Raw genomic sequence first — 18,953 nt, 5'->3', positions numbered from 1 at the left:
GTCATGGGCACATATAACTCCTGGGCTGAGATTTATTTTGGTCAGCGTTTCAGGTCTAATTTCAGAAACACTTAGCTTTCCAAGCGTTCCAGTTTCCTTCCCCTAACATAACTCAGTGGGACCCTGGGAATGAATGGGAGGAAAGAGTCTTGTTCTCTTCCCAAGGATGTTTCTGAGGGCGATAACCCTTCACTTTCACGCAAGTCTTTTCCTTTGGTTGTTTGAATTCTCACAAGTTCCAAGGCAGGACTTTGAAGACGTGAGAACTTATTGGCAAGAGGATATACTCTACCATTGAAAAAACCTTAGGTACTCTGTTCAAACCCTAGGCCTGGTCACAGTCTCAGCTCAGCGCGTCCCCTCAGACATGTGCCACGTTGTGGGTGAGGAGCGTGTGCAGGCTTCGAGGTGCTGCAGGAGTTGTCTGGAAGGGAAGCAGTGATGACAGTCCCTAGAGCAGCATACCCTCTGGTTTTTCTTGCACTTTCCCACTGCTACTCAGCAACTCATGGGTGAGAAAAGGGGGCTGCATATGGGTCAGTTAAATGTCCTTTGGTCGCATGAGACTGATAGAAAAAGAAACTCTAGTTTGGCATGTAATAGGTAGTGTAGTTTTGGGCCATTGACAAGGCCCTTGTCCCTCCTGAGGGTGTCCCCACACCCCTGTGACCTCTCACTGGGCCTGAGGCTGGGCTACACTAATGAGCTACCTTTTGCCCTTCAGCTTCCTTCCACTGTATAGCCTGATGTGTTTTGCTACGTGAGTGTACGCCCTAGGCTTGTCTCCCTGGTCTTGATCCAGTGTCTCATCTTTGCACCTCTCTCACAACTCCTATCAGAGTTTGTTTCTGATGGAAGAGGTTCACATGATAAAGAAAAAACCAGCCAGTCCTCACATCAAGATAGAGATGAAAAATGCCACCTTGGCATGGGACTCCCCCCACTCCAGTATCCAGAACTCACCCAAGCTGAGCCCCAAAACGAAAAAAGACAAGAGGGCTGCCAGGGGCAAGAAAGAGAAGGTGAGGCAGCTGGAGCGTACTGAGCATCAGGCGGTGCTGGCAGAGCAGAAGGGCCACCTCCTCCTGGACAGCGACGAACGGCCCAGTCCTGAGGAGGAAGAGGGCAAGCACATCCACTTGGGGAACCTCCGCTTACAAAGGACGCTGTATAGCATCGACCTGGAAATCGAAGAGGTAACCCCTCTGCCTCCCTGTGCCATGTCTGTCTACCAGGTGTCTGTCTATTCTGGCAAGAGCAGGCAACTGCAAAGTACTTTGTGTCTGGGACTGATTTTGAACTAATGAACAGATCTGGCTAGTTCCACCTCTAAAAGGAATATTTAGGCATTTAACACTAGAAATGATTAACAACTGATAACAACTGATTTCATGAGACACTCATTTACAAGCAAGGAAATGAAGCATTCAAGTGGATTTTCTGAGATTTTTGCCCTGAATAGATTTCTGGTTATTATAGCTGTATGCAAGCTATAATAATTATTTCTGATTATTATAACTCTTTGTAAGCATTTCATTATCACTAGGCTGCGCATAGCACAGAACCTGGCACATAATAAGTACTCTCAGTGCTGCTATTATTGGCAATTTTGTTGTATGTAATTATTTTTTATATAAGTAAAGGATCAATATGGTATATGATGTCACACAGCCCAGGCAGCATAGGACTACAGTCTCTCAGAGAGCGGCTGGAACAGAAACTCCAGGATCAAGGCTTTTAAAGTATACAGTATGACTGGGGACCAGCACTACATTGAGGACTATGTCCTCCAGAAGGTCCCATATGTTGTAAAATACACACATACACACACACACACACACAAATATCTATCTATCTATCTATCTATATCTATAGATATAGATATTTTTTTTTCCTTTTCTTTTTAGGTGAGGCAACCCTTGCTTGACCTCACAGATTGCCAGGACCTTGCACCACCTGGTTTTCCTAGGTGGTCTCCCATCCAAGTACTAACCGGGCTCGACCCTGCTTAGCTTCCGAGATCAGACAGGATCGGGCTTGTTTAGAGTGACATGGCTGTAGACTATATTCTTTCATTTAACAGCCATTTTGGGGGTGCCAGCTCTGTGCCAGGGACTGTTGTAGGGCTGGGATATAGCAGTGAAAAATCAAACAGACAAGAATCCCTGCCCTCTTGGAGCTTACATTCTAGTGGGCAAAGACTGACAGTAAACAAGTAAAATATAGTAGTTTCCCCTTATCGATGGGGAATACATTCCAAGACCCCCAGTAAATGCCTGAAACCATGGATAGTATCTAACCCTATATATATTGTTTCTTCCTATATGTACATCCTTATGAGAAAGTTTAATTTATAAATTAGGTACAGTAAAAATAAAATAGAGCAATTATAGCAATATACTATAATAAAAGTTATGTGAATGGGGCTTTTCTCTCTCCCTCTCTCGCTAGTAAGTTTTATATTTTTCAATCCAAACCTATTCCTGAATCTGCATAACCATCCTTTACTTTCAGGAAACAGCTTGGTGTCACTCGTTTTAGGGGATCTGTCCCTTACTGAAGTCTTTGTATAGGCTCAATGCTTTCTGGTGCAACATGGTGCCATCAGTCAGAATACACTTTCTGTGTAGGTCTTTCACCCACAAATTTAATGTCTCTTCTATCTTAGCTAAACATTCTCGTACACTGTGACCATAACTTTTATGGTTTGAGATGTGGCAGCAAAACTATCATGGATTTCTTTTTCTTTCTTCACAATTCCAAGGATGGAGGATTCACTCTTACCATAGCACTTAGCAACCTCAGCATACGATTTTTTACCTTCCCTATTAACTTGAGATCTTTCACCTTTTCACTTACAGGAAGCACCTTACAGCTTCTCGTTGGCATTTGTAGATTTCCAGCATTAGTACTCTTGCCCTTTGGGGCCAATGTTGAGTAAAATACAGGTTCCCTGAACACAAGCACTGCAATACTGAGACAGTAATATGGAGATAGTTGATCTGATAACCGAGATGACTGCTAAGTGACTAATGGGCAGGGAACTTACACAGAGTAGATATTTTCGACAAAGGGATAATTCATGTCCAGGGCAAGACAGAGCAGGACTACTGAGATTTCACCACATTACTCAGAGCAGCACACTATTTAAAACTTATGAATTAAATATACCTGGAATTTTCAGTTTATTATTTTCAGACTACAGTTGACTACAGGTAATGAAACCACAGAAAAAAAGTGAAATATTGTATAGGGGGAACTGCTGGATGTTGTTTGTCAGACAGTGTCAGACAGTGATAATGGCTATGAAGAAAAGGAGTTAGAGAGTGCTGGGGCAGGAAGCAGGTGTGGCTGCAATTTAATTAGGTTGCCTGAGGGAAGCTTGTTTAAAAAGTAATATTTGAGCAAAGACCTGAAGAAGGTGAGGGAATGAGTCATATGGTTATCTGAGGTAAGGGTAGCTTTCTAGACAGAAGGAACAGAAGCCCAAAGACCCTGAGGCCAAGTGAGCTCTGGAGAAAGTAGTCGATGCTGAGGGCAGAGAAGGAGTTAGGTGCCAGAGCCTCCTGTGATGAATGACTTTGGCTTTACTCTTAATGGGAAGAGAAGCGGTTTGGAACAGAAGAATGTTATGATCTGACTTATGTATGAAGAGAAACATTCTGGCTTCTGGATTCAGAAGAATATTTAGGGAAACATGGAGAGAAGCAAGGAGAACAGTTAACCCAGGAGAAACATTAGGGCGTTGGACTAAGGGTGGTGGTAAGAAATATTTATTTGCCTAACTGGAAGTATGGAGTATTAGGTTCTAATGCGGTATGTATCAAATCAGTAAATGAACAGAGGCATGTTGCACAGACCCAGAACTAGACTGTAGAGAGAACAGAAAGCTCCCAGCTCTCGAAAGCTATAACCAAGAGGGGAAGATGGTCTTTGGTGAGACCACTGGAAACATCTAGTCTAGTTCATCATTGGAGGGCATTCGAGTCCGTTTTTTTACTTCAGCGTTAGCAACGGGTGTCTTATTTAACAGAGATTATCTTAATTATTGAGGTAGTTCTATCACATTGGTAATTAGCTTATTAGAGGATTGGTCCTCATATTCAGTGGAAATTTACTCTTCTACTTTATATCTTTTGATCCTCATTCTGCCCTTTAGAGCCCACATTCACATGATAGAACTTAGCAATTTAAAGAGAGAGGCCATAATTCTCCCTGCCCCCTGCTTTAGGGAGGAATTTAATATTTTTTGATGTCTTTGCTTCTTCATCATTGATATCTCCTTTAAGTTACTAGAACAGAGTTTTCACTTTGTAAATCTGATTGACCTGAGCAGAGATTGAACCTATGATTTGGGATCGTCATTATTACCAGGCTGTACTCTTTCAAACTCTTGGACCATGTCAAAAACTTTGTTTGTCCAACATACTTTGATTAAGTACCAAATACTGTACTTGGTTCTACAGAGACAACTCCTTTCCTCAAGTTGCTCACAGCCCAGTGAGAGAGATAGTATTAGGTTAAGTAACGAGGGCAAGATCAAACAATTGGCAAGTGCTGGTGGAGTTGGGATTCGAATCATGACCCAGAATCAATGCTCTTTCTACACTACCACTCTTTATTCCTTCCTTTGCTATGAGACTTGAGCCAATACAGATAGCCCTGTTAAAAGCATCTGTCCGTGCTTGAAAAATTTTTAACAGTGTCCTTTGAGAACTCATTATTTTGCCAGAGGATATTCATTTAATCACAGGCTTGGTTTTCCACTTTTATGTGGGATTGATGGTATGGAAATTCCTCAGATCCTTGGAAATGTTTTGTAGAAAAATGGAAGCAACAGTACATACAGTTTTTATGAAAATAACTTATAGACCCTGGAGAAAAAAAAAATCATAATAAAATAATTTTTTGAAAGTCCTGTTCTCTCTTCTAAAAACAACAAAATAAATAATCAAAACACATGGATCACCAACAAAGCAGGAAAGGGGCGGGTTTTATGAATGGGATATAGGGTACCTTAATGTGTGTGGCATATTTAATTTTTCCAAAAGCTTACACATCTGTTGCCTCAGTGTATCTCCACACAAAAACCCTATGAAGTAGGTGGCTGACAAGGGAGAAAAGAGGTAAACGACTTGCTGGATGATCAGGAAGGCAGTTCCTGTGCTGATGGGCTATAGTTAACATTGTTTTTTCCTCAAAGAAAATAGGAAGTTCCTAGAGATGAGTGGGCAGTGGTCCCTTAATGACCTTCCCTCTCACTCTGTGTTTTTTTTCCCAGGGTAAACTGGTTGGAATCTGTGGCAGTGTGGGAAGTGGAAAAACCTCTCTAATTTCAGCCATTTTAGGTCAGGTAAGATTTGCTTATTGTCCTTGGCACTTTGTTTCTTTCTCTAGACTCTTTCTCCTTAGCATGAGTCTCAGAGAAAATGAACTTGTTTCCTGGAGAGAGTCAGAAAAGGTAGAAACAAAATGAACCCTCAACAGCATTGTGTCTGGAGGGGGCTTAGTGGACAGGTATGTGTACACCGTGAGTTATGGTGTTTGAGAGGACAAGCTTGTATGTGCAAGTACTGCATAGGCTGGTTAACAAAACTTTGTTCCAAGCTATAGCATCCCTAACCTAAGACAAATTGTCAACCATCAGTCCCCAAAGGAATCCTGAAAGAGGATAAAATGGACAAATCAATTCATAGCAATCACTGTGACCTAAAACACAACTCAAAGCACATAGCTCATCATGCAATCTCATCATGTTGGAGTGGAGGGTCCACTGTCATTGTGTGGATGCTCTGTAATACTAGTTGATGTCTAACTGGAAATTTTTTCCCCTTTAGTCCTCATAGAAGCAGCTGGTCTAGCCAACAGCCTGGAATAATTCTCTAGATGAGTTGGCCTGCCCTCATATTGAGGCAGGGACTAAATCCTTACAGCATCCTCCCCAGGGGATTCTGAAAGGGCCTTCCACTTGTGCTTCCCTTAATTAAAACAGTTTGCAATTAGGAAGAGAAGATATAAAGTAGCTTATAGCTTGCTGACTGAAGTGTTTGTTCATTCAAGTCACATAAGCAAGGAGAACTTTGATTTTTTTTGCTACTGTAAAACAAAAATGGAACAAAGACAAAGTCTGGATTTGGATCCAAAAAGCATCCAAAGAAATTGCCAAAACTTTTAACTCCATTATGGAATATGGGTGGTTCTGTTGGCTTAGGGTGATAGTTTTGCATTATGATGCCATTGGATGGTGTCTGTCTCCCTAGATGACACTCCTTGAGGGCAGCGTGGCAGCCAGTGGAACCTTCGCTTATGTGGCCCAGCAGGCCTGGATCCTCAATGCCACTCTGAGAGACAACATCCTCTTTGGGAAAGAATTTGATGAAGAAAGGTAAGGAATGTTTGGTTTCTGTCATGCTTTCTGTCTTGGCCATGTGAGATGCAAGACAACCCAAGTCAAGTCAGCAGGCTCTTCTCAAACCTCATCCCTGATACTAGGTTTCTTTGTGTCCTTCAGATACAACTCTGTGCTGAACAGCTGCTGCCTAAGGCCTGACCTGGCCATTCTCCCCAACAGCGACCTAACTGAGGTACAAGCCTTCTGCCCCTGATGGGGAGTGTGTTTCGCAGAGAGGATTCTGGCAGGGCTGTGCCAGAGTCATCTCCTAGGAGTGCATCTTAAATGCATGAGAGAAAAACCTACACAGTGAGATTCGCTTTCCTTGGGACTTTATGTTAGGAAGTACTTGTACCTTAGGGCAGGGATTATCAACACTCTCTGTTTTAAGCATATAAATATTTCATATTTCACATGGATTTTAAATCAAATCCCATTGTTGGTTCAGAGTTAATGTTTTCTACATGATTCTCTTTTGGAACCATAAGTCAAGCATGTGCATGCACATCAAACTTCTTTCCTGAACCTCATTCTGCCAACTTCCTTACTCAGACACAGCCTGTAGAGAGCCCACTTATATTAGAAAGAAGGAGGCCTTTGCACAAATCCATCTTTCTTTGGTTCTCCGTCCTTGGGCGGTTTTCAGAGGTATGTCTTTGAAACTGGCTTATTAAGCCTGTCTCCTAGGACCTGCTCTGGATGTCTCTGGGGCTAGCACTTTTATTCAGCTGATTTCGGTTAAATTCCTCAAACTAGATTTGGTGAATGATTTAATTGGTTCACTGGTTCTCAAAAGACAGTCCCCAGATCAGTAGCATCAGTGACACTGGGAACTTGTCAGAAATGCAAATACTCAGCCCCGACCTAGACCTACTGAATCAGAAACTCCAGGGCCCAACGCATTTTTATAAGCCTTACAGGTAATTTTGATACCTGCTTAAGTTCGAAAACCTTTGAATTAATTGGATGTTTTTTTAAGGACAGGATTTTTAAAAATTACGGGGCCAGTTTCCATTTGATAATTGATTTATTCACATATCCATTTAGTAGCATTTAGAGTCCCCTTTTTTTTTGGGTATTCGTGGAGAAAAGGGTGGGGGAGGTTTTGCAGAGGGGAGGATGCAGGAACGGAGCAGATACAGCACAGGAAGAGGGGTGACAGTTGTCACATGTGTTCGTAATACATGCACTATTAAAAACGGCTTCCATCCCAGGGTGCGCCAGGGGAACTGGCCATGCTGAGAGCTTTGTATGCCACGTTTGGGTGTTTAGATTCTATCCTTCAGGGCTCTCGAAGTGTTTTAAGCAAGTGTGGGACATAATTAGCTTTATGTTTTGGAAAACTTTCTGCTCGTAGAGTAAAGGACTGGAGTAGGGTGCCCAGTGGGGAGGAGCAAGGCCAGATGTGGGATTGATTAGTAAGCAGATGGTTGTGGGAGAGAAGGAGTCATCTGGGCTGTGACTCCCTCAGTTCCAGTGTGGATCATCATGGTGGCCACTCATCCCAGCGGGGAATTCAGTAGGAGGCGCTGGTTTGGGTGGAAGAGAGGAGTGGTGACTGAGATGATCACTAAGCCCAGGTCTGGGCTTGAGCTGGTGGCTTCACTGTGCTTTCTGGGCTTCTGTAGATTGGTGAGCGAGGAGCCAACCTGAGTGGCGGCCAGCGCCAAAGGATCAGCCTTGCCCGGGCCTTGTACAGTGATCGCGACATCTATATCCTAGATGACCCCCTAAGTGCCTTAGATGCCCACGTGGGCAACCACATCTTCAACAGTGCTATCCAGAAGCACCTCAAGTCCAAGACAGTTCTGTTTGTTACCCACCAGTTACAGGTATGGTGCTTTCTTCCCAAGGCTGCCTACTGTGGCTTGAGAAATCAGTTCAGGGAAGTGGGCTTGGTCCTTCTGGATACCTCCGTGGGCTCCTAGAAGTTCCTGGAACCATCAGTGTTCATTTCCTCAGCAAATAGCCCCCTGGTCCATTGTACCAATAAAACTCGTTGTACCTATATATAGGTGGCCATCCAAATCAGAGATCCTTGGAGCATGTTAGCTTCTACATATAAATTAGTAAAAAGGGTAGGCTGAAAGTAGGTTTGGGGTGAGATAGTTTGGAAAGCATTATATTAATATCAATGTACAAGTGGGAACTGTTTAAGGAAAACAAGATTTTCTCCCTCTGCCATTCTATGACAAGAAGCCACTTTGGAGAGCAGCTTAAAGATGTTGCCATCTGCTTTGCATTTGTTGTCAAATTTAAGGGGTTAACCCCCTGCCCCATTCTGCCACAAAGTCAGTAATTATGTGTACTTCTGAGTGCAGTAAAAGGGTATGAAGTTTAATGCAAGGCTTCCGTGGCTCCACCAGCAGATTTATGTCAAAAACTACAGGAACAGCTCTTGGAACTACATCACAAGCTCAATAAACTAAAGTAGAGGTTCTCAGTCTTGGCACTATTGACATTTGGAGCCAGATAGCTATTTGTTGTGGGGGGGTGGGTACTGTGCTGGGCATCCTTGGCCTCTACCCGCCAGATGGAAGTAGCACCCCTCCCCCACCCCTTCATTTCTAACAACCCACAGTGTCTCCAGATATTGCCACATGTCCCCTGGGGGGCTCAGTTGCTTCCAGATGAGAACCGCTGAACACAGGTTTGGGTGGTTGGATATATTTGCACAAATATCAGCAACACTGTGTTATCCCTGCCTTTGTCTTTAGTATCTGGCTGATTGTGATGAAGTGATCTTCATGAAAGAGGGCTGTATTACAGAAAGAGGCACTCATGAAGAACTGATGAATCTAAATGGCGATTATGCTACCATTTTTAATAACCTATTGCTGGGAGAGACACCCCCCGTTGAGGTAAGATTCATGTGGTGTTTGTGTGTAGCTCCTCCTTTCCAGCAAGAGAGACATGACTTTAGTGAGTGGTGGGGAGATCTCAGCTGAATGCAGTATGTGTGTCTTACTGGCACAGCTCTATTTTTTGGTGTCTGGACTACTGTGCTTTAGTTGATATACTGGTTCTACTCTAGGAGAGGATTGTGGGGCTGGTGAGCCATAGACTTCTGTCACTGAGAACTTATTACTAAGGCAATGACCGGAAGAAGGATATGGGATTAGTGTGTCGTTGACATAAGAAACATCCAAACCTGTGGAGAATTTTTATAAGAATTTATTTGAGCCAAACCAATGGCATTGCTGGAAAGCAGGATCTCAACCATCTCAACTACTCCAGAGAATGAAAGTTTTATAGTTTCTTTTATATGTCGGGTATTTAGGAGGGAATGTAAGGAAGATTACATGGAGGTGGGAGAAAGTAAGGTGGTGATTGGATGACAGGGTAGTTAGTAAGACTGCGTGTTCTCTTGAGGGTGGTTATGCTCTCAAGGGGTCTGGAAAAGAGGATGACATCTGGCATTTCAAATGTGTGTTAACCTAAATGTACAAGAACAATGGACAGGGCTTGCTTAAACCTTTTACTAAGGAAATTATGGGCTTGGGGCATACTATTCAAGATGACCTACCCAGTTAGTAATTTATGATCAGATCCCCCTGTGAAGTTACTTTCAGTTAGATTTATTACAGCACCCCTTTTTCATTCACAGTATATTATTCAATCATAGTTTCAAAAACTCCTTCAATTCTGACTGAAGCATATAAAGCTTTTTTTTTATTTTTTATCTTTAATAAACAACTGAATAAGGAGCCAGAGAAGAGAAATTAAATATTACATACATTTGAAAATGATTTATGGTATCTTGGCTGCTGACATGACACTCATTAACTAACACTTATTATGTCCCAATTAGTGGATTAGGAACATCATAGAAGTCATTCTGTATAGTCATTTGAACAACTCAATGGCAAAATATGATTATTCCTGTATTGAGGAAGAGGAAGCTCAGAAAAGTAAAGCAGTTTGCTAATCTTAAAGAACAAAAGTCAACCAAGTACATTTGACTCTCTAATTAGCTTTATTAAGCAATTCATGAATCGGCAGCATCTCATCTAGCAACTAGAAGGGAACCCCGAGGAGCTCTACAGAATGGAAGGTTATTGAGTTTATTATAGGCAGAAAGAGGGTGAGTGAAGGAGGTTAAAAGAGGATCATGTCAGGCAGAGTCGCCCTCCCTTAGGGGAAGGCAGGGGTTTTACCTGGCAGATTACTTGACTAGTGCTGATCAGGAAATTCCAGACTGAGTGGTTTAAAATTATACTCCTGGGAGAGGCCAAAACTGCAGTCAGGTTGGATACGAAGTCTTAGCGAAGCTTAGCAAAAGTGACTCCATTTTGGGTCTGTGGTCTCTTTTTAACACTAACCAGGGCACTTCGACTCCAAAGTGCTGTCTCTGCCGTGCTGCCTTGCCCCCTGTGATGGCACAGAAAGGTGGCAGCTTTCTGAGGGTTTACTCTGGGCTTCGAGTTGGGCAAACACAAGGCGCACTTACTCAGAGCTAGCCAAAGAGCCTGTGTTTCCTTCTTGACAACCTGCTCTTGTGTGAACTCCTCATTCTGCGGCTACGTTGGGTCCTAGGGGTACGGTCAGGCTGGGCTAAAAGCCACTTCTTAGCTACCAGGTCATGAGAGGGATAGAAGCAGAGAGTTATGGGGACCTTTTCAGGGAGTCTTTGGGTGTCATCCTGTTTAATTTCAGGTAGTACAACTAACTGTACATGACTGGTGTGTTTTTGGACTTTTGGGGTAACTCACATATTCCAAGTGTCATCAGTAACTTCCATAGAGACACCCTGATGCGGATTTGGATTTGTGATCTCTCCCTATGACTGTCAGAGTACTCCTCTGACTATGTCTCTTTACTGTGCACAAGGAGGGAGAAATTAGAGGGAGACAAGCTAAAATATGAAATATCCAAGGAGCCAAAGACTTTGAGAGTCAGCAAGTTTGGTGGAAGAGCATACTTTCGGTTTGTCACTTAACTTCCCTAAGCTTCAATTTCCTCATTTTAAAAATGGAGGTGGCACCTGCCTCTTAGAGTTGTTGCATCAATTAAATAAAATAGTATTTAATGTTCGTACCGTAGTAAGTGGTCAGCAAATGGTAATTTTCTCTTTAGACAATGCATTTATTCATACACTTCAGCAAATAGAAAATTTATCCATCTTATGTTCCAGAGGTAGCTCTAAATTTTATGTTATTTTTTTTACTTTTTCCACTGTTAATTTAAAAAATCTAGTTGGAGAACAAATTGGGGTCATGATGCTTGCTATGACATAGAATTAAATGTAGTAAATTGTATTAAGAGAATTTCCCATGTAAAGATATAAGAGGAACTTGGAAAGGAGAGCGTTAAGTAGTTTCTCTTATCTCAGTTCCAATTCGATGAATGTTTACTAAGTCTCTAGGTGCCCTGTGATGGGCAGTTCTGTGCGTTAGGCCCTGTGTGGGTTATAACCATGAGTAAGGCATCATCACTCTCCTTGAGGGACTTATAGTCAGTCACCTGGGGAAGAAGACCACTGGGCTATGCTGTTGCACCAGGTCACATTTCTAGCAACATGCCGTATTAGAGTGCTACGAGCTAAGTGCCTGGGAGAGCAAGGGAGGGGTGAGCTTTATTCTAGAGGAATATGGGGTGCTTCAGGGAGGGCGTAAAATTTGAATTCATTTGAGTGGGAACAACTGTGAATGCGTTGGGACAAGGGGAGGCGCATTCCAAATGAAGAACCAGTGTGGACCAAGGTACAGAAGGGAGAAATCACAGTGTGATGTGTGAAATGGCAGGAAACCCAGTGGGGCTTGAGAGTAAGAGCCACAGGAATGGGAGGGGACTTGCAGAGTTAGGCTAGGAACAGAATGTGGCAGTCTTATAAAATCAGACCGAGAAGTTTAAGGGTATCCTGGGGTAGCAGTGGGAAATGATCAGCTCTTCAATTTGATTTAGTGATGCGGGGATCAGAGATGGGAGGAATGGAAATGACCCCAGCCCTAATGTTTTGGAAAAGTTGGAGTGAATAAGAACGACATAAAGGCTACTGTGTTAGGTCTTCAGTGATTTTGGGGAGAGCAAAGTCAATGGAATAACAAGGTAGGAACCCGTATCTCAAAGACTGAAGGAGTTGAGGAAGTACAAGAAACGAGTATAGGTGGCCCTATTAAGAAGTGAGGTGTGTCTCCCTTCAATAATAGCAGCAGCTCCATAGATGATTTTCTGGTATGTCCTATGGACATTTGTATGAATGGCCATATCATAACTGGAGGCTTTTTTTTTTTTTTAAATATTAGATTAATTCAAAAAAGGAAACCAGTGGTTCACAGAAGAAATCACAAGACAAGGGTCCTAAACCAGGATCAGTAAAAAAGGAGAAAGCAGTGAAGCCAGAGGAAGGTAATGACCTTTTCTGAGATTTTACATTCGTCATTAAAGTATACCAGAAATTATGCCATGCAGTAATTCCTGATGTTTGATAACACTGCAATTGTAGAGTACCTGGCCTTATATTCCTGAAATAAAAAAATTCTTGATAGCGGTCCCCAACCTTTTTAGCACCAGAGGCTGTTGCTCCTATGAGAATCTAATGCCTGATGATCTGAGGTGAGCTGAGGCGGTGATGCTAGCGCTGGGGAGCGGCTGCACATACAGATGAAACTTGATTTGCTTGCCGGCTTCTCACCTTCTGCTGTTTGGTCTGGTTACTAACAGGCCACGGACCTATACCGGTCTATGACCCCAGAGTTGGGGACTGTTGTTGTATAATATTGGGAGACTATGAGGCACCTTCTGTTTGCTTAAACAGACTAAGGCAATAAGAATGGCCTTCGGTCTTATTTCTATGAAGGGCAGGGTCAGGTGTAGGTAATTAGGACTGAGTCATCCTGAGTAAGGAAAAATTGAATGGTGGGTAGGGTTATACCTGTTTTTCCTGTGATTCACCTCTGCTCTTTAAAAGTCAGTACCAACCAAGGCAAAGGTGTTCCAGCTCCAAAAGACTGCCTCTGTTCTCAGCAGCTCCCTGTTAGAATGGTACATGCCTCGGAGATCGCAGCAAGACTATGGTGAAGAGTTACAGCTCGGGTTTTCCCTACCTGCCTTTCCCTATCCATAGTCCTCAGTCCTGTTTTTTTGTTTTGTTTTGTTTTTTGTTTTTTTGTTTTAAACCTTTTTTCATATCAACTGAAACAAATCCTGGGAGTTAGAAAAGCTATTTACAAAACTTGGGTGTTTTCACCTTGGTCACTTTGAAGCTGCATGTCAGGTTACCCCCTACCCCCCCCAAAAAAAGGATGCAGTCTTGTTTTAAAGCTCTTTCTGTTGTGTCACCTCCTCACCTGAGATTTGAATCAAAGACCTCTCCTGAATTTGCCACCGCTTTTAACTTCCTTGTTCTTAAAACTGCAGCAAATATTTGGTGATAAGAATTGACCATTCTGGTTTACCACGCCTGCCTCTTTTTATTATTTTAATAAACCACATGGCAATTTTGAATTCAGGTAAGATAGCTTACTCATTCATACTAAACAAACACAGCACAGAAGGCTGAGACAGCTGTCAGTTCCTGCCAGAGGCAGTGAAAAAAAAAAAAAAGACAGAATTGAGAGAATATTTATTCTTATCTACAGAGCCATTAACCTGGAGGCTCACAGCTGTTAAAATGCTCCTGGCCTGTGTGGCTTGTTCCCAGATAATTAAACTGTATGTGATGAAGAGGCAGAGGCTTCCTGTAGGGCTGTTTGTATTCTCCTGTCAGCATTAACTACCTGACCACACTAGGGAGTCCATAGGAGGTATCCTTGAATGTTTTCTCTTCCTACAGCAGGCACCACGTCCTACTGAATTTACCTCCTTGAAACTCCATCCCCATTGCCATGACCCTGATTCTGGCCTTTATCATTTCATGCCTAGTGTTAATAGCTGTCAGTCCTCCATGGAGATAACTCAGAGCAGACAGCTTAGAGATACAGTTGAAAACAAGAGACCAACTCACCTTCCTGCATGGAGCCTTTCAGTGGTCTCTCCTTATTTTCAAAGCAGTGTTTTTATCTTTTTCCTCATATGGCACACATAGAAAATGCCATTATTTGTGTGGGATACTGGGATGCATGGAAGAGGCTGCTCACTTCCAGAGGTGACTAGACTGGCCATTCATCCTAGAGGCCCAGCTAGCCCAACAGGGCGGGAGTCAAATCTCCACACACCTGTAGGCCATTCTCTTGAGAAGTTCTTGTCTGGAGGATAAAGTTCAGATATCTTTATCCTCTGACCACAGCCTGCCTATCACCCGGAAGCAGTTGCCACCCTGCAGGCACACAGCTGTTCCAAGCCGACTTGATTGTCTGTTCTTACTGCCTTGCTTTTTCCCACCTCCGTGCTGTTGCTCATGTTATCTCCTCTGCCCACCGTTTCCCCACCTGGCCGATTCTGGCTTACCTTTGAGATGCACAATGGACTACACAGAAAGTCTTCCCTGAAACATCCCTGCTGACCACCCCACAGCCCTCCCATGTAGGTTACATACACCTCCTGGATGCTCCCATGCTGCCTTGGATATATCTCTAGTATTGCACGTAACACGTTTTATTGTAATTATGCATTCGTCTGTCTATCCTACTAGACTGTGGAAGGATCCTCAACCAGATCTCAAGGGCGGGACCTGGTCTTAATCCTCTTTTGGCTCCAGGACCTCATCCTGGGCCTGGTTCATAGGAGGTACTTAGTAAATGTTAAATGGATGAATGAATGCTTCTAAAAAAGAGGAGGCAATTTTGATATGGAGCCCTTTGATTTTGTTTTTCTATGGGTGACTTAGTTTTGGAAAAGTAGCTTTTTCCTTCTGAGTTTGTGTTTCTTTTTTTCTTACCTAGGGCAGCTCATGCAAGTGGAAGAGAAGGGGCAGGGGTCAGTGCCTTGGTCAGTGTATGGTGTCTACATCCAGGCTGCCGGCGGCCCCTTGGCTTTCCTGTTCATTATATCCCTTTTCATGCTGAATGTGGGCAGTACTGCCTTCAGCAACTGGTGGTTGAGTTACTGGATCAAGGAAGGAAGTGGGGTAAGGCTACTTATTAATGGGAAAATTGTGTCTAAGAATATGGCCATCTCTCCATATTCACTGGCCATTCTTAAGGAAACTTCTCTAGTTTTTCGATTAAAAGATGTGATGAACAACAGTCACCCAGGATGAAAAAGATGAGTCCCTAACGTAACCTCACAAGTGTCTTTCTCCCTGACCAACTCAGAGTGGTAGAGCTTATCAGTAGCACACCTTTGGGCTGTCTGCCCTGGTCCATTGGGGGCAATGCCTGCCTCGTGTTTGCCACACCAGGTCCCAAAGTCATTATCCCACATGCTCCCCTAGAGCTGGGAAAGGCCCCAAGTAGGGGTTCTTGGCAGTCTTTAGGAGCCTTGCCCCATAGAGCATTGCCTCCACACAGAATACCACGGTGACGCAAGGGAACAAGACCTTCGTGAGCAGCAGCATGAAGGACAATCCTCACATGCAGTACTATGCCAGTGTCTACGCCCTCTCTATGGCCGTCATACTGATCTTGAAAGCCATTCGAGGAGTGGTCTTTGTCAAGGTATGCAGTAGTGGCCTTTGCTCTTCTCCCTGGTGACTGTGTGCTCAGACTTCAGCATGGCTTCTCTCAGGTTTATTCTGAGGAGGGGAACCCCTTTGAAGCATGATGGCCTTTGCTGAAATGACTTGTTTCTCATTAGCCTCAGCCTTTTCTTACCGGCCACCTCCTTCTTCTATGGCCATTTCTCTTCTCCTGTTTGGGAAGTGGATGTTCCGTGGAGTAGGAGCAGCCTGCCTGAGTCCCTGGGTCTCTGGGCCCTCATCACTTTGTGCTCTGTTCCTTAGGGCACACTACGAGCCTCCTCCCGGCTCCATGATGAGCTTTTCAGAAGGATCCTTCGAAGCCCTATGAAGTTTTTTGACACTACCCCCACAGGGAGGATTCTCAACAGGTTTTCCAAAGACATGGATGAAGGTATTTCTCACTGCTTCTTTCATGCTCTGGAGCACAGGCTGGAGCTCATGGTGCCCTCTAGCCTTCCGGATGACTCTGTAGATATGCACGTCCCTCCGGCCTTAGATTCTGAGAACACAGTGGCTGCCAGTGTTTGTACCAAACACATCTCGATTTTGGCATTTTCTCCAGGTTGCTACTTATATTCAGGCTAAGGGCTCTTCTGATTTTCACCTTTCATCCAAGTTTTCATTAGACCTTATTTAACCTGAAAACAGGTTCAGAGGATTGAATTAGCATAAAAGCCTTAGACAGAACATCTGAGATTCCAAAACATTTTTTGGAATCTCAGATTTTCTTCAGGGGTAGTATATTGCTTTCTGGACACCTATAACATCTGCCAGGATTTCTGGATCCTACACAGACTGTGCCAGCACCAGAACTTGAATACTTCCCAGAGCCCAGAATATTACTAATGCCACCTGACATTTATTGAGGGCTTACGGTGTGCCGAATGTCCTATATACCTTATCCTAATCCTCACAGCAGCCCAATGAGGTGGGTATTGTTTCACTCACTGAACATAGAAGAAACCTGATGTCTAGAAAAGTAACTTGCCCAAGATCACACAGCTCTTAGATAACAAAGCTGGAATTGAGCCCAGGCCTTTTAACCCAGAGTTGATGTTTTGACTGCACTGTGCTGCCTCCATAGGAGTTCATTTCAGATGTTAGTAAGCAGTGTAAATCCATGGCCAGAGGTAGCAGGGGCTAAAACTCTCAGTGATACACAGAACCAATGCATGACCCCACCTCTGCTACACACACACGTTCACACACACACAGATGGAGAAAAGACTGAAAGAAAAAAAATCAGTGGTATCAACATGTCTGGGTTTTGCATGAAAATCTTCACCTTCCCAAGAAAAAAGGTGAGGGTTGAAGATAGCCAAAAAGGAGATGAAGAAAATGTTGGTAACATTCTCTACTCTTTTGACTTTTGTGTATGTTTAAAACTTTTCCATGATGAAGAGTTTCTTAAATGTCAGCAGCAGTTCTTTAGTTTTGATAAGAATAAAGATTATGTGTATTTTCTTTTTTCTCATATTTGTTTTCCAAATATTTTATGACAAGGATATATTACTTTCTAAATGCAAGGAATGTGTAAAGAGGTTGAACAGCACTGTGAACCAAAAAGCGGGCACAGGGAAAGAAGAATACTTAACATTTTCTTGAGACAGGAAAGTTAGAGCAACCAGGTTTCTAGACTTTTCTTTGATCACGGTGTTTAAAGGCCAACACACAGATATCAGGAATTTGGGGGAACCTCTTTTTGCTTTTAAAAAATTTTTGGTTTCAGTTTTCCTGTTTGTGGATCCTCACAGCCTGACGCTTGCTTGTTCCTTTACGGTCTCCCCAGTCGACGTGCGCCTGCCGTTCCAGGCCGAGATGTTCATCCAAAACGTCATCCTGGTGTTCTTCTGTGTTGGAATGATCGCGGGAGTTTTCCCCTGGTTCCTGGTGGCGGTGGGGCCCCTCCTCATCCTCTTTGCAATTCTGCACATTGTGTCCAGGTAAAGAGGAAGGGTTTACATCTTCCAGGGCTGAGGATGAAGCCAGAGCTGCTAGTTTTCCCTCTGACACAGAATTTGTTCTCTCTCCAGGGTCCTGATTCGAGAGCTGAAACGTCTGGACAATATCACACAGTCACCTTTCCTCTCTCATATCACATCCAGCATACAGGGCCTTGCCACCATCCATGCCTATAACAAAGGGCAGGAGTTTCTGCATAGGTGAGTGCTGAGGGGAGCCAGCAGGCTCAAAGTGGGGGATGCCATCCTGAATTTAATCAGTCAAGAGGCCTTTTGAAGTCAGAATACAGGATTATGAAGTTCATTACTAAGAGTGTTAGTGATTTAATGGTCTCTGATTAAAATTCATTTGCTTGGTGGAACTCCCCTCTGAGCAAATGAGAAGACAAAAAACACAGGTTTGGAGTCTATTGGCTTTCGGTCCTGAATAGCCATATTTGATAACGTTTTACTTGTCTTTGCAACAGTAAAAGACAGTCATTAACATTAGGCTGATATTTTATTTAGTTGTTAAATATTGTTTATGTGAGGAACTTATGTACCTAGATCATCACTGTGGAGATTTTGTATTAACAAAAGATTGATTGGAACTAACTTAAAATGTTCTTCAGTAGAGGACTGATTAGATAAGCTGTGGTACTCTTAGAGTGGACTGTTATGTGGCCCTTAAAAAGAATGAGGCAGCTCCATAGGTACTGATATGGAATGACCTCCAAGATATATTAGCGAAAGAGGAAGGTATGTGTGTGTGTGCTATTCTCTCTTTTTAGTATGTGTTTGTATATATAACATTTATAACATCTCTTAAAAAGATATATAAGAAACTAACAGTTGCCACTGGACAGGGGAACTGAATAGCTGGAAGATGGGCAGGGGAAAGACTGACTTTCATGGTAAAACGTTTTGAACTTTTTAAATATTTTGTCCTATGCGTATATTGTTTATTCCAAACATTAAGTAATTAATTTTAAAGAGAAAATCTAGAAAAGACTGGCTAGGTTAAACAACTCAGAAAAATAATCCTAACTTTAAGTGGGGGAAA

The 18,953-nt window shown here is 43.0% G+C and overlaps 1 protein-coding gene and 1 pseudogene across 4 annotated transcripts in view; one reads left to right on the top strand and one right to left on the bottom strand.

Moving 5' to 3' along the window:
- Window positions 1–18,953, top strand: part of ABCC5 (ATP binding cassette subfamily C member 5) — a 66,269-nt gene that overhangs the window by 29,642 nt on the left and 17,674 nt on the right. For all 4 annotated transcript variants that reach the window (XM_016137987.2, XM_016137989.2, XM_016137988.2 and 1 more), the window contains 12 exons: window positions 840–1,196; window positions 5,282–5,353; window positions 6,261–6,385; window positions 6,512–6,584; window positions 8,020–8,223; window positions 9,109–9,252; window positions 12,637–12,739; window positions 15,214–15,398; window positions 15,781–15,927; window positions 16,212–16,341; window positions 17,740–17,893; window positions 17,984–18,112. In XM_016137987.2, coding sequence (XP_015993473.1) covers window positions 840–1,196; window positions 5,282–5,353; window positions 6,261–6,385; window positions 6,512–6,584; window positions 8,020–8,223; window positions 9,109–9,252; window positions 12,637–12,739; window positions 15,214–15,398; window positions 15,781–15,927; window positions 16,212–16,341; window positions 17,740–17,893; window positions 17,984–18,112 — 1,823 coding nt within the window. The remainder of the gene's footprint in view (window positions 1–839; window positions 1,197–5,281; window positions 5,354–6,260; window positions 6,386–6,511; window positions 6,585–8,019; window positions 8,224–9,108; window positions 9,253–12,636; window positions 12,740–15,213; window positions 15,399–15,780; window positions 15,928–16,211; window positions 16,342–17,739; window positions 17,894–17,983; window positions 18,113–18,953) is intronic.
- On the bottom strand, window positions 1,945–2,063 carry LOC118601898 (annotated as a pseudogene).

This window comes from Rousettus aegyptiacus, unplaced genomic scaffold (assembly GCF_014176215.1).
Source record: "Rousettus aegyptiacus isolate mRouAeg1 unplaced genomic scaffold, mRouAeg1.p scaffold_m13_p_4, whole genome shotgun sequence".
Taxonomy (NCBI): Eukaryota; Metazoa; Chordata; class Mammalia; order Chiroptera; family Pteropodidae; genus Rousettus; species Rousettus aegyptiacus.
The sequence above is the reverse complement of the archived record's forward strand: the minus strand, read 5'-3'. Positions and strand labels throughout refer to the sequence as shown.